This window comes from Coloeus monedula (assembly GCF_965178545.1).
Source record: "Coloeus monedula genome assembly, chromosome: 4".
Classification (NCBI taxonomy): domain Eukaryota; kingdom Metazoa; phylum Chordata; class Aves; order Passeriformes; family Corvidae; genus Coloeus; species Coloeus monedula.
The window spans coordinates 75,983,016-75,998,243 of NC_138784.1; the positions used below are offsets into that span (position 1 = coordinate 75,983,016).

At 66.6% G+C, this 15,228-nt stretch overlaps 1 protein-coding gene across 1 annotated transcript in view; it reads left to right on the forward strand.

Annotated features, from left to right (window-relative positions):
* Window positions 1–9,988: 9,988 nt before the first annotated feature.
* Window positions 9,989–15,228, forward strand: part of SND1 (staphylococcal nuclease and tudor domain containing 1) — a 72,697-nt gene continuing 67,457 nt past the window's right edge. Inside the window, exons 1-3 of the mRNA XM_082280091.1 lie at window positions 9,989–10,147; window positions 13,938–14,087; window positions 15,085–15,205. Of these exons, the coding sequence (XP_082136217.1) occupies window positions 10,073–10,147; window positions 13,938–14,087; window positions 15,085–15,205 (346 nt within the window). The 5' untranslated portion in view covers window positions 9,989–10,072. The remainder of the gene's footprint in view (window positions 10,148–13,937; window positions 14,088–15,084; window positions 15,206–15,228) is intronic.

Here is a 15,228-nt window from a genome sequence, read left to right on the forward strand (position 1 = left end):
CCTTCCCACTGTCCCGAGCCCCTCCCATCACCCCGAGCCCTTCCCTGCGCATCCTTCCCACCCTCCAGCCCCCCGGCCGTGGGGTCGGACCCCCCTGCCCTGCCTGGCCCTGGCAATTCCCGCAGCCCCGGGATCCTCCGGCAGGACTCACGCTGGGGATGCCGCTGCCGGCACAGGTTCCCTCGGCGTGCAGCTGCCGGCGGATCTCCCAGGCGAAGAGCCCGGGCTGCTCCAGCTTCAGCCGCGCGATCCTGGCCACCACGGCGGGGGTGGCCATGCGGGGCTTGCTGCCCCCCACAGCCTTGGGCCCCACGGCCCCCGTCCGGTAGTAGCGGCCCAGGATTTTGCTGACGCAGCCGTTGGACACCTGCGGACAAAACCTCAGCGGGGAGAGGATTTGGGAAGGGAAGGAGACCCCCCAGCCCCCGCCCGGGCGCACCTTGAGGCTGCGGGAGATGTCGGAGCTGCGGGCGCCGCTCGCAGCCAGCGCGATGATCCTCTGCCTCTTGCACGTGGGGAGGGGGCGGCCGTTCAGGAAGAGCCCCCCGAGCTGGTTCACCCCGCTGGGCCCTGGGGAGGGGGACAGGGCTGGGGGGGAGCGGGGCTGCCCGTCCGGCCATCCCCGGCTTCCCTGGAGAGCACCGGGGATGAGGCCAGGAGCGGTGGTGCTGGAGGGGTTGGAGGGGCTGGGGGGGCTTGGAGGGACGTGGGGCTCGGTGCTGGGGGGGTGCAGGCAGCGAATGGGGGCACCGGCCCCAGGAAGCTGGAAAAACAGCGCGTGGAAGAGCACGGGGAGAATTTGGGGAGGGCAGCTGAGCAAGGGGGTGCCAGGCTGGAGGGTGCCAGGCTGGATGTCACCGGGGGCCGGGAGGACCCTGCGGAGCCGCGGATGCATCAGCGGCTGAGTGCGTGCGCTTGTGCCGGAGCAGGGAAGGGTGACACGGCACATCCCCGATTCCCGCCAGGAACACCGGGACCCTGCGTCCCTCACCTCGGTGTTGCATCGTGGAGAGGCTTCACGGGGTGCGGGTGCCTGGGAATTCCCAGTGGGACACGGTGGATGCTGCGGGGCCGGATAAATCAGCGCTGGGGTCCAGGGCTCAGCCACGAGCCTGCTGCGAGGAGAAGGGACAAGGACAGGAATCTTGGAGCAGGGGATGGAGACACTTGAGGGCAACTTGGGAAGTCCTTGTGCTCCGGGCATAGCGGATAAAGACCCGGAAAAGAGCTCACAGGGCTCTGGAGCGGCTCGGGAGACACCGGGAATGCTTCCTGGAGCCGGCCTGGCTGAGCCGTGTCTGAGCCGCGTCCCAGCGCCTGCAGAGCTCCCCTGGACACCCTTCGGGGGACGGAGGGGTCCCCACGCCCACCCCACCCCAGCTGAGTGCCGGGATCCACAGGGAATGGAGGGTTCCCCCATGCCCACCACCCTCCCAGCCAGCAATTCCCAATTCCCAATCTCCCATCCAGCCCTGCCCTCTGGCACTGGGAAGCCATTCCCTGCCTCCTGTCCCTCCATCCCTTGTCCCCAGTCCCTCTGCAGCTCTCCTGGAGGGAGCCCCTTTAGGCCCTGCAAGGGGCTCCGAGCTCTCCCCAGAGCCTTTTCGTCTCCAGACTGGACACCCCCAGCTCTCCCAGCCTGGCTCCAGAGGATTTCCCGGCAGGATTCCCACAAGGACAGTGGTGCCAGCGCCTCTCCTGCTCCGGCAGGAGCACCTCGGCCATTGCTGAGCAGCAGTGGAGCCACAGAGGTGCCACCGAGCCTGGCAGCTGCTGCTCCCCCACGGCCTCTCCAGAGCCCCCGGTTCACCCGGGATTTCACCTGGAACATCCCAACCCCCCCCGACACGCCCAGTGCGGGGCTTTCCCTGCCACAGCCCCCAAATCCCGCTACACCTCTTCCCTGCACAGCCTGAGAGAGTTGTTTGGAGACACCGACCCTCGGCGAAATTCAGGGAAAGCGAAATAAATCCAACAAGAGGGACGAGTCCGCAGGGTTCCCGCAGGTGAGCAGCAAAGCTGAGGGGCTTCCCTCTGCTCAGGGAAGGCACGGAGCGCCCTGGAGCGATGCGCGGGAGGCTGCTCCGGGAGGGAGGCAAGGAAGGAACAGGACTCGAGTCCCCTCGGGGGCCCGCGCAGCTCCCCAGCACTCCCTGGCCGGGCCCGTGCTGTGCCCGGAGGTGACACAGGGATTTCGTTCCCCACAGGGAAATGGAGCACTGGGAATGCCGAGCTGTGAGCCGCCGGTGCCTCCTGGACGGTGCCCAGGAACCCTGGCACCGGGATGAGCTTGGTCCCTGTGCGGCACAGGGACAAGGAGCCAGCGGGAGTCAGCGGGGCCGGGCCAGAGCCGGGAACTCCCCGAGGGACCCCAAAGCTTCTCCAGGTTAGAGCAGCTTCACCACCAATTCCCACAGCGGATTCCTGCAGCTTTTACACGCGGGAATAAACGCCCGGGAGAGCGGGAATGCCCGAGCGGCGCAAGGAGGTACCTGCGGAGCCTCGACGGAGCCGGACCGGATGGTCCCGGGAGCCGGGAGGGAGCTCAGTGCGGGAGCGGGGCCGTGATGTCACGGCAGGAGGGAGAGGAGGATGGGGAGGAAGGGGCGGCCCGATGTGACCGCGCCCAGCACACGCCCGGCCCGGGGGGCTCCGTCGGGGCTCGGGGGCGGCTCGGGGGCGGCTCGGGGCCCCCCGGGCCGGGCACGGAGTCGGTGCCGGGCGAGCGCCGGTGTTTCAGCACCAGCGGCCGGCGGACAGCACGGCCCCGCCGCGCCCCCGCGCCCCGGAGCATCCCCGGGGCTCCCCCGCCGGCGCCCCCCGAGGGGCTTCGCTCCCGCGTCTCTCCCGCAAAGCAAACAGGGACATATGGGATTCAATCATAAATCCAGCTTCGCTTTTATTACATCGATTTAATTTATTTTGGGTGCTGAACAAATAGAAGGCGGCCCCCGGGCTGGCGGCTGAGCCCCGGCGGGGACTCCCCGATGTGTTCCAGCCGAGGCACCGGCACAGATGGCCCCTTCTTGGAAGATTAAAAAAAACCCAACGTTGTAAACCTTTCAAGTAAAATATTTGAAGAGCAAATATTAGCCAGCGAGGAGCCCATCACCGTGGCCCTCCGCGCCCGGCCCCGCGAGTCATCCGGCGTTATTTGCACCCCGGCCCCGGCCCCTGGGCTCCGCACAACTGCCCGCCTTTGGAAAATACCATATGCTCCGAATTACACATTAACCACAGCCCTGCGGGGCCCGGGCCCGGCCCCGGCCCCCGGGGAGCCGCCTCGCCGCCCCCCCGCCGCCCGCGGGGCGCCCCGGCTGTCCCGCACCCCGGAGCCGCGCTCGGGCTCCCGGCGGCGCGGGGAGCGCTGGCACCCAGGGCCGGGTCCCCCCGCTCCGCCCCGGCCGCCTGGGACCCCCCCGCTCCGCTCCGGCCGTGGGGCAGCCCCGGTGGAGCCCCCCGGGCCGGGCGAGCCCCGTGCGCAACGCGGCCGCGGGGAGCGGGGAGCGGGGCTCGGCCCCGGGGCGGGGGGGCGGGTCCCGCCCCTGTCCCCCTGTCCCCGGGCCCGGGCGGGGGGCGGCGCGGGGGGCTCCGGGCCGGCCCCGGAGCGGCGGGGCTCCCCCCGGGGCTGTGCGCGCTGGGACCGGGCGCGCCGGGCTCTGGTGCGCACAGCCCCGGCCGGCGCCTCGCCGCTCCCGGGCCGGCCCCGCGGTGCCCCGGCGGCGGGAGGAGCCCCCGGAGCCGCCCGGAGCTCGGGGAGCCCGGGGGAGCCCCGCGGGCCCGGGGGGAGGAGGCAGCGGCGGCACCGGGCGGTGCGTCCGCGGCGCGGCTCGGGCGCGGCGGCTGCTGCGGCCTCGAGCACCAGGAAACCGGGATGGGGAAAGGCGGGAGGAGAGCGGAGGAGACGGGGAGAGGGGCAGGGACCGGAAGGGGGAGATGTGGAAGGGGGGAGATGTGGGGAGGCCGATGGAGGGACGGAGAGATGGAGAGGTGGAAAGAGAGAGGGACACGTGGAGAGCAGAGACGGAGACAGAGATGGAGAGATGTGAAATGGAGAGGTGGAGACGTGGAGAGATGGAGTCGGGAAGAGACAGGGAGGTGGAGAAGTGAGGACAGGAGATGTGGAGAGGTGGAGTTGTGGGGGTATGGAGAGGTGGGGAGATGGAGAGGTGGAAAGACACGGAGAGGGGGTGAAATGGAGAGACGGAGAGGAGGAGACGTGGAGAGATGGAGAGGTGGGGGGGGACAGATGCGGAGACGGGGAGAGGTGAAGATGTGGAGAGGATGAGAGATGGAGACAGATAAAGACATGGGGAGGTGAAAAGACAGGTGGAGAAACGCTGAAATGGAGAGATGGAGAGGTGGAGCGATGGAGACAGAATTACGGAGACACGGAAAGGCGGAGAGGTAAAGGTGTGAAGAGGTGGGATGATGGAGAGGGGGGAAAAGGAGAGCTGGAGAGGTGTGGAGGTGTAATCAGGGAGATTGGAGAGGTGGAAAGGCAGAGGTGGAGCGGTGGAGACAGATTGGGAGATATGGAGAGATGGAGAGGTGGGGTCAGAGCTCTGGAGAGGTGGTAGCGAGATCCAGGAGCCACCTTGCAGCTGCATTTTGTGCTTCTGGGACCGTCCCCTGCTCCTCAGGGAAGAGCTTTTGCAGGAATTCTGTTGGTGGTGGCTCAGTATCCCAGGGACAGGATGGAGATGCTGAGGATCCCAGGGGAGGGATGGGGATGCTGAGGATCCCAGGGGAAGGACAAGGATACTCAGGATGCCAGGGACAGGATGGGAACGCCGTGCTTCCCAGGGAAGGACGAGGATGCTGAGCCTCTCAGGGATAGAGTGGGAACGCTGTGTTTCCTGGGGGTGGGATGGGGATGCTGAGCATTCCAGGGATAGCGTGGGGATGCTTTCCTTGGAAAGGCCAGGGGTGCTGGGCTGCCCGGGCTTTCAGCAGCTGGCACACGGTGGCTCTGCTCCCGTGGGCCAGGAATGCCGGCTCCGTGTGCCATCATCACACACCGGGGGTGGTGGGGACCCGAGTGTCCCCTCCCACCAGCACCTGGTCACTCCAGCTGGAGCAGGAAGGAAGGAAGGAAGGAAGGAAGGAGCACCCAGTGCCCATCGTCCCCAGGCAGGATCGGGGCGTTGGGGTCACCGGGGGCTGTGGAGGGGAGCACAAAGCTCGGGTGTCCCAAAGGGGGGGCGTGTCCCAGGAAAGGCGCCCAGGGGCCGGTTCGGCAGCAGCTCAGCAGGGAGGGGTTGTCCCTCACCGCTCTGTCGGGGACTTTGCAGGGGACAGGGATCCAACCAAGCAGATCCAACATCTTCACTTTTGCCTTCACCTCCACCTCCATCTCTGTCTCCATTTTCATCTGCATCTTCATTTCTCTTTCCGTCTTTATTTTTCCCTCCATATTAATGTCTGCCTTAGTCTCCATCTCCATCTTTGTCTCCCTCTTCGTATCCTTTTTTTTCCTCTGCTTTCATCTCTGCCTTCTTCTCCATCCCACCTCCACCTTCATCTCCATCCCATCTCCTCCTCCACCCCCAGACCATCTCCATCTCCATTCCCAACCCCATTCCCCATCTTCATCCCCGTTTCCATCCAATCTCCATCCCATCCCATCTCATCTCCATTCCATCTCCAACCCCATCTCCATCCCCACATCCATCCCCTCTCCATTCACATCCCATCTCCCTGTTTGTGTCTCTGGGCTGTTCCGCAGGGAGGAACGGGGAGAGCCCCGTGCCAGGCCCGGCTGTGGCTCAGGGCAGAACGGCTCCGCTCGGGGCTTAGGGACCCCTTCCCTCTCCATTGTCCCATCCCTGATCCCACTGGCGGTGTCCAGAAGGTTTTTCCCCTCTGGAGACAGGGAGGGGGTGCTGAGCCCCTGCCCTGCCTGGGAGAACAGCTGGAGCTGGGGGCAATGGATCCTTGTCCCATTCCATGCTGGCATCAGGAACGGGAATGTGCTGGGGATTGAGGTCTTGGAGCTGGGAAGGGACCCAGGGAAGTAGATGGGACCCTGCAGGGACAGTGGGTGAGGAGCTGGGAGGAGGGAAGGGACCTGCTCTGCCAGAGGAGTGACAGCGGGGCTGCTCGGGAATGGGACACGGAGGGACACTGGAACAGGGACGTGGAGAAGGTGGAACAGGGACATGGAGGGAGCAGAACAAGGACATGGAGTGGCACAGGAACAGGGACATGGAGAGGGACATGGGAACAGGGACATGGAGGGAGCAGAACAAGGACATGGAGTGCCACAGGGACATGGAGGGACACGGGAACAGGGACGTGGAGGCAATGGAACGGGGACATGGAGTGGCACAGGAGCAGGGACATGGACGGAATGGAACAGGGACAGGGAGGGAAACCGGAATGGGAACAGGGACACACGGAGTGGCGCAGGAACAGGGACACGGGGAGTGGAATAGACAGAGGGAGCAGAACAGGGAACGCCATTATCCCGGCAGATTTCAAGGCATTCACTTGCTGCCAAAGCGCCACTGCTCATTCCTGGGATTTTGTGTGGAATTCAGCGTCTGCATTCCCTGGCTGGCACTGGCGGGGGCGGCACAGCCCCCATCCCACAGGGAACATCTGCCAGCGGCTCAAAGGAACCAGGTCCCAGGGCACCCTCAGTCCCAGGGCACCCCCAGCGCTGTCACGAGCCGCGCGCAGGGACGGGCGTTGGGACAACCGGATTTGGGAATTACCATCCCTCCCCAGAGGAGACCACGGAGGCTCCACACCCGGTTCCCGATGTTCCTTCTCCTCATCCCGGCTCAGAGCCAGCTCCGTGCTGATCCCGGGGGAGCGGCCGGAGGGCAGAGGGATGAGGCGCAGCTCCCAGGGGATCCACTGGGCACTTCCAGGAGGACATTCCCATTCCTTGAAGTGTCCCAGACCAGGCTGGACATTGGGGCTGGAGCAGCCTGGCACAGTGGGAGGTGTCCCTGCCCATGGCAGGGCTGGCACTGGAGGGGCTCTGAGGTCCCTTCCAACCCAAATTCCACAATTCCCTGATTTCCCTCCCTTTGTTGCTCCTTCCTACGCGTCCAGGGCTGTTTTGCACCGTTCTGGGCTTTCTCCCTGCAGAAGGTCGCCCTGTTCCCCACCGAGCACCGGAATACCTGGAAAATCCCATTCTTTTCTCCTGCAGAATGCACAGGTGGAAGTTAAAAGCCCAGATGACTCAGCCGACCAAGGAACCTGAGTTTATCCCCACGTTCCCACCTACAATTCCACTTTCTTTTCCATCAAAATGATGATTATTAAAGGATTCAGGCTAAAAGAGGCAATTTGGGGGCTTGAAGGTGTCCTCCCCATCGTGGCTGGTGGGATGTAGGTGCAAGATGGGACAGTGACACGGTGAGGAGCGGGCCCAGAAATTCCATAAATCAGGATAACGGAGCTGCTTTTCCAGGTTTTTGGGGGGAGAAGATTTCCTGCCCCGAAAGAGGGGCTAAGTATTAAAAGAGGGGATAACCCAAGGAATTAACAAATCCTCATCAAAAGGCCGGAGCAGGGAAATCAGAAGTGGTGGAAAGTGGTGGTGGGTTGGGAGAGAGCCGGAAGAGGATTCCTCATGGATTGGGAGACTTCGGCGTGGCCAGCGCAGTAAAATCCCAGAGTGGGACCCCCGGGACCCTCTGGAAAAGGGGCCGAGGGCTGCACCGGGATCTGCGTGTGGGAGACAAACCCCGGAGTGAGCCCACAGGGAAAACATCGTAAACGTGGGAAAAAAAAATCCTAAACATGGGAAAAAGCATCGTAAACATGGAAAAAAACATGGTAAATATGGGAAAAAAAAATCATAAACATGGAAAAACATTGTAAACATGGAAAAAAGCATCGCAAACATGGAAAAAAACATGGTAAATATGGAAAAAAAATCATAAACATGGAAAAACATTGTAAACATGGAAAAAAGCATCGTAAACATGGAAAAAAATCCTAAACATGGAAAAAAAATCCTAAACAAGGAAAAACATCGTAAACATGGAAAAAAACATCATAAACATGGGAAAAAACATGGTAAATATGGAAAAAAATCATAAACATGGAAAAACATTGTAAACATGGAAAAAAAAAAAAAAAAAAGGGTGGCAAAACGTGCCGTGACCGGGGGGAGACGCCGGCGGGGCGGATTCCCGTGGGATGCTCCCGGCGTGCAGCAGCCGCCTCCCTGCAGAGCCCCGATGCGCTCGGTGCCCCCGCTTCCCGGCGGGAATCGGGATATGGGGGGGGGAACAATGCCAGGATGGACGGACCCTCCTGGCTCCCCCTCCGTGGCAGCCGTGCCCGGACAGGGCACCCCGGCAGCGGGTGCCGAGCATCCCTGCTCCCGAGGCGAGGGCGGGCAGGGAGAGGGTGGGATCCCCCCAGGTGCGCTCCAATCCCCCCCAGGTGCGCTACGATCCCTCCCAGATGTGCTCCGATCCCTCCCAGATGCGCTCCGATCCCCCCAGGTGCGCTCCGATCCCCCCAGATCCGCTCCGATCCCCCCCAGGTGTGCTCCGATCCCTCCCAGGTGCGCTCCGATCCCTCCCAGGTGCGTTCCGATCCCCCCCAGGTGTGCTCCGATCCCTCCCAGATGTGCTCCGATCCCTCCCAGGTGCGCTCCGATCCCTCCCAGATGCGCTCCGATCCCCCCAGGTGCGCTCCGATCCCCCCAGATCCGCTCCGATCCCTCCCAGCTCGGGGGGCTTCACCGTGCGGGACACGGGAGTCCCTCCCAGCCCGGGCTGCGGTGCCGGAGCCGCTCCGTTCCCGTTCCCCGCATTCCCCCCGTGGCCGCTCCAGTCGCCTCCTGTCCCCCACGAGTGACGCGGCTCCGCTCGGGGCTGGCACAGGTGACACCGGGAGCGGCGCGGCCACGGCCGCGTCTCCAGTTCGGGAAACACCGGGAGCATCCCGAACGCCTCCCAAGGGGCGGGGGCTGCTCCGGGGCAGCGCCAGCCGGCGACACGGGAGTGACCCCCGCTCCCGGCCCCCCGGGACCCCCCGCTCCGGGCTGGGGCGTTGGTGTCACCCAGGGACAGGTGCCAGTGTCCCCTGAGGGAGGACATCCCGGGGCTGTGTCCGGACGGCGAGTGTCCCCTGCCAGGACGCGGTGCCAATGAGCCACCTCAGGTGCTCGAGGCCACCTCGCCTGGCAGCGCCGCTGTCCCCGGTCCCCTCGCAGGACGCGGGTGGCCGTGGCAGGGTGCGGTGTCCGAGGGCAGGGGAGGTTTTTGGGGTGCGGGTGTAGGATCGGCGCGACCCCCGGGCAGCGGGATCGTCCCGAAAGCGGCCAAAGGTCGGTGCCCCACTCTCCCCCTTCTCCCCCCAAACCCGCAGGGTGCGGGCTGCAAGCGGCCCGGGAGCCTCTGGTGGCCCCGGGGCTCTGCCTGGGCACAGGGGGTGTCACGGGGGTGTCGCGGAGAGGCCGCACAGAGCGCCGGGGGACCCTCACTCCTGCCCCCGGGGCTGCCCTGGGGGATCCCCCGGCCCCGGCCCGCTTTGGGAATGTGCCGGGGGCGCAGCTCGGCCGGCACCGGGCTGGGCCAGGGCGGGGGTCCCGCGGGCCGCCGGGGGTGACCCCGACCCCGACCCGGGGCCGCCCCCGCGGCGCGCGCCGCTGACGGGGGGGGGGGCGGGTCTGAGCGGAGCCCCGCCCCTCGGCCGTGACGGAAGGGGCGTGGCCAGGCCCGGCCCCGCCTCCGGCGCGGCGCGAGGCCACGTGTGCGCGCGGGCGGCCTTTGCCGACGTGTCCCTGGCGCCGCGCGCCCCGGAAGTCCCGCCCCCTCCCGCGCGCCGGGCCGGGCGGGGCCGCCAGGGCCGTGACGTCAGCCGCGGCGCACCGCCATTGGCCGAGGCGCCGGGGGGCGGGGCGGCGCGCGCGGCGGGAGCGGCCGCCCGTTGGCCGCCGGCCGCGCGGGGGGCGGGGCCTCTCGGAGGTCACGCCCCCCGGCACAGGCCCCGCCCCGCGGTCCCTTCCGCGCTCGCCCCGGGCCCCGCCGCGCTCGCCCCGCCGCCCGTGCCCGCCCCGGCCCGACCCGGCCCCTCCGCCCGCCCCGGCCCCGCCATGGCCTCCGCGGCCAACCCCGGCCAGGGCGGCTCCGCGCCGCCGCCCGTCGTCCAGCGCGGCATCGTCAAGATGGTAAGGGCTGTGCCCGCCGCTCCCCGCACCGACCCCGCAGGTCGCCGGTGACCAGGGACCCCCATCTTCCGCAGACTCCTCCGGAGCCCGGGACCCCTCTCTGCTCCCCGCCTCCCTTCCCGGTAGCCGGGACCGTCTCCGCTCCCCGCCCGGTGCCCGGGTCCCCCACCCCCGGTGCAGCCGCTCCGGTGGCCCCTTTCCGCGGCCGTTGCTCGCCCGTTACGCCCCGCAGCCCGGGCACCCCGCGCTGCACCCCGGGACCCCCCTGCAGGCCGAGTCTCCCACGCCGTCCCGGGACCGGGCTCTGCACGGTGCCGCCGCCCCGGTGCCGTCCGGGCTGCTGGGAAGGGACAGGAAGAGCTTTGGGTCCCGGGGGGCCGGACCCGGTGGTCCCGCTCTGCTGCCGGCCCGGGAGCCCCGAGGGGTCGGGCAGCAGCGGCCGCGCGGGGCCAGCGGCGGCGGGGCCGTCCCGGGGGTGCCCCACGTGCTCCGCTCGCTGCCCTGCCCCGGCTGTCCCCGCGGGGCCGAGCGGCGGGACGGGGACCCCGAGCCCCGTGCTGGGTCCCCACGGGACAGAGCGCTGGGATGGGGTCCCCCGGGCCCTCCGGCATCCCCGGGAAGAGTCCCCCAGGCCCCCGTGTCGGGTCCCCACGTGCGCCGGCAGCGGGGCCCGGGAGAGCGAAGGTCGGGTTGAGTCCCGGGCGCCGTGTCCCCATCCCGTGTCCCCATCCCCTGTCCCCATCCCCTGTCCCCATCCCGTGTCCCTTCCTGGTGCCTGTCCCGCCCCAGCCCATTCCCTGCCGTGTCCCCAAAGCCCCCAGATTCCTGTGCCCGAGTCCAGGTGGTTCTGGGGGTCTCGGCTGACCCCTTCCCCCACTGCCGCCTTCAGAGCGAGACCTTTTCCTGGGGTGTCACCACACCCCGGAGCTGTGGCAGTGGTGGGGACAGGGCTGGGGACACTGCGGGGCTGGGGATGGAGCCTGGAAGTCTGGGAACGCATGACAGGGATCTAGAGATGGATCCTAGAGGTTTGGAGGTGGACTCTGGGGGTCAGGATGGGCACTGTGGATGTGAGGCTGGACAGTGGAGGTCTGGGAACGGATGCTGGGGGGCTGGGGATGGACCCCAGAGGTTTGGGGACAGACACGGGGGCTTGGGAGGGGCACCGGGAATCTGGGGATGGATGCTGGAGGTTTGGGAATGGACACTGGAGGTCTGTGGTCAGACACCGGGGGTCTGGGGACACCGGAGGTCTGGCCTGGCACCATCCCCGTGCTGTGTCTCACCCTGCCCTGTCTCCTGCCCAAGCAGCAGATTTTGGGATGCTCAGGAAAACCCTCACCTGGCTGCTTGTGCCTGCCCGACGCCATCCAAGGGGATGTGGATCCACAGCAGGATTTTGGGAAGGATTTTGGAGCCTGCTGGCTGGGAGGCAGCCGTGCCTGGCGGTGCCCTGTGCCCCGTACCCCGGGATGTGCTCCGTGATCCCCTTCCCTTTCCAGCCAGCCCAAAACCCCCCGGGGAGAGGCGGTCCCTGGCTCTCCGTGGAGCTGCTGGAGCAGCCGGATTGGTGCCAGCCACGTGCTCCACTGCGGTTCCCGTCACAGCTCTGAGGTTTTGGGGGTTTTTTGCACCTTCCTGTTGCACAGTTCCCCCGGAATCACAGCAAGACCGCGGGGTTTGGGAGCATGAGTTTGGGATGAAGAGCAGGAATTTTCCTCCCACTCCTGCCAGGATTTTTAACCCTTTGTGCCCCTCATGGGCAGCTCTGGATTCTGCATGTGCCAGCTGGATTTCGGTGCTGTCCCCTCCAGTGCTCCGGAGCCACCTCGGCAGCACGAGTTGGGTCTGTCCACCCCGAGTGCCTGTGCCGTGCCCTGTCCCTTTTCCAGGCTGGATTAAGCCTGGTTCAAGCCCACATTTGTCTGGTGGAGCCCTCAGTGGGACAGATGGCGCCTGGGGTGACTTTTGCTAGCAGGGTGGGACGGTGACACCTGGGTGCTGGGACAGTGTCCCGATCCCATTCCTGCCACTGCCCGATCCCTGGAGCCATTCCCCACCTGAGGATCCCGACAGCCACGTGTGTGCCTGACAAACGGGATGTGTGGCCACTCCATGGGCGGGGACAGGGTCACAGGGGTCTGGAGCCGGGCATGGAGTGTCCCCCCAAAGCACTGGAACACGGAGCAGCTCCGCCAAGGATCCCACCCCGGGATCCAGGGCTCGTGGTGGGGATGGAACAGAGCAGCTCCGGCATCCCCTGGCCTCCTCATGCCCTATAAATTAAAGATTAAGGTTAATTACAGCCATGAAACCTCTAAGTCCTTAAGCACAGAGAGCACTGAGCCTTTGCTGGGATCGCTCTGGGCGTAGCTTGGGCCGCAATTCCCGGTGGCTTCTGCAGCATTCCCGGCTCTGCCGTGGCTCTGGGTGGTGGGGGGCAGCAGAAGGGGTGCAGGGGGCACCCGGGCCCTCGGGGGGGCTCAGTGGGGCTCATTGCAGAGGGATTCGGTGTCCCGGGCATGGGGCCAGGCTGGCTGTGGTGGTGGAGCAGAGCCAGAGGGGTTTGGGATCCCTGCGAGCATCCGTGGGGATTTGGGGTGGTGGGGAGCCAGGGCTGAAAGCCGACCCCGAGGCTGGATACAGCGATCCCGTGTGCCCAGAGCCAGCAGCGGTGGGAACGGGGAGATCCCGGGAACACGGGGAGAGCCCCTGGAACAGGGAGAGCCCAGGGAACAAGGAGATCCTGGGAACAGGGAGAGCTCTGTCTGCTGGCCCGGAGCCTGGCCCTGCCATGGGAGCTGGGACCGTGCCTGGCTTGGAATGTGGGGCTGGAGGTGTGGGGGAACCCTGGGAGAGAGGACGGAGGTGGGACTGCCCAGCTCGGAGCTCTCAGCAGCCATGGGGGGATGGCCCGGCTGGGCTCATCTGGGAAGCATCAGGAGGAAAATCCCGATTTTCCAGATCCTCCTTGGTGTTCTGTGGGCACAGAGGTGACCCCAAGTCCAGGTGTGCTGAGCTCTGGGGGAGGGGACAGAAGGGACCTCAGAGCCCCTCCAGTGCCAGCCCTGCCATGGCAGGGACACCTCCCACTGTGCCAGGCTGCTCCAGCCCCAATGTCCAGCCTGGCCTTGGCCACTGCCAGGGATCCAGGGGCAGCCCCAGCTGCTCTGGGCACCCTGGGCCAGGGCCTGCCCACCCTCCCAGCCAGCAATTCCCAATTCCCAATTTCCCATCCAGCCCTGCCCTCTGGCACTGGGAAGCCATTCCCTGCCTCCTGTCCCTCCAGGCCTTGGCCCCAGTCCCTCTGCAGCTCTCCTGGAGCCCCTTTAGGCCCTGCAAGGGGCTCCGAGCTCTCCCTGGAGCTTCTCCTCTCCAGGTGAGCACCCCCAGCTCTCCCAGCCTGGCTCCAGAGCAGAGGGGCTCCAGCCCTGGAGCAGCTCCGGGGCCTCTCTGGACTCTCTCCAGCAGCTCCAGGTCCTGCTGCTGTGTCCCCAGGGCTGGGGCAGCTCTGTAGGTGGGGTCTCACCTTGGCACAGGGACAGAATTCCCTGTTTCCCTGCTGGGGATGAGCGCAGGACATGGATTTTGGCCCCATCCTGGGGGGGTGGGACAGCTCCTGCCTCTCCGGGCTGTCACGCGCGGTGCTGCCGAGTCCCCGGGCAGGGCAGGGCGCATCCCTGCAATTCTGTGTGTCCGTGCAGCGTCGCCTTCCCGTGCCCAACCGGTCCCTTCCCGGCTGCCACCGCCGTGTCTGGGGGACCCCGGTGACCCTTCCTTGTCCCCGCAGGTGCTGTCGGGCTGTGCCATCATCGTGCGGGGACAGCCCCGTGGGGGGCCCCCCCCCGAGCGCCAGATCAACCTCAGCAACATCCGAGCCGGGAACCTGGCCCGGCGCGCAGCCCCCGGCCAGCCGGACGCCAAGGACACCCCGGACGAGGTGGGTGCTGCTCCTGCCCCCGGGCACCCCTGGGGGGCACAGGCAGGTCCATCCCGGGGGGCACGGGGGGAGCAGCCCAGGAAGGATCCGCTGGGTCCAGCCCCCAGTGAGGATTTCGGGGGGATTTTCTCCTTCCTTGCGCCTCTACGCTTGGGATGGGACCGGCGTCGTGGGGGCACCCGGGGGGTGGTTTGGGGCACCCGGGGGGTGGTTTGGGGCACCCGGGGGATGGTTTGGGGCACACGGGGGGTGGTTTGGGACACGGGGGGTGGTTTGGGGCACACGGGGGATGGTTTGGGGCACACGGGGGATGGTTTGGGGCACACGGGGGGTGGTTTGGGGCACACGGGGGGTGGTTTGGGGCACGGGGGATGGTTGGGGCACACGGGGCGGTCCTGGAGCCGCTCCGTGCCGGCGGGGCCCGGCCCCCCTCCTCCTGCGGGCCGGGGGCGGTGGGAGCAGCGCTGGCAGATAATTGCTCTCCCTGGGGAGTTTTGTCTTCCCAAACAGCCTCTAAATGTCACTCTTTGCCGAAGTGATGCCTGTCAGCCCCGCTAATTGTTTATGAGCGCGTCATGTTCCCACCTCCGGCCGCGCTCCCGCCCACCTGCCGCGCTGGAGCGGGAAGGAGCTCCGGGAACGCGCTCCGGGAACGCGCTCCGGAGCCTCCTGCGCCCACCGCGGGGCTGGGACAGCCCTGTGCTCCCGGCCGGGCTCATCCCGCTCCGCTCCTGCCCGGGGAGCTCCTGGGAAGGAGCCCTGGGAGCTCTCAGTGCATCCATGGGAGTTGGGGCTGCTCCGCGAGTTTTCCTGGGCTCAGCTCGGTTTTGGGGAGCTGGAAAACCTCCTGGGATCCCTCCGTGGGGCAGTTTCTTCCGAGGAGTAACGGAGTGGGTTCCTAGTGGAGTGCTCCTGGAGGAGAACGGGATTTCCAGGGAATTCTGGGCTTCCCCCTCTGCCCTGGACCCTGCGGCTCACGGCGCTTCCCTCCCCGCAGCCCTGGGGCTTCCCGGCCCGGGAGTTCCTGCGGAAGAAGCTGATCGGGAAGGAGGTTTGCTTCACCGTGGAGTACAAGACCCCTCAGGGCCGCGAGTACGGCATGGTGTACCTGGGGAAAGGTAGGTTTGGGGTGGGTTGGGAT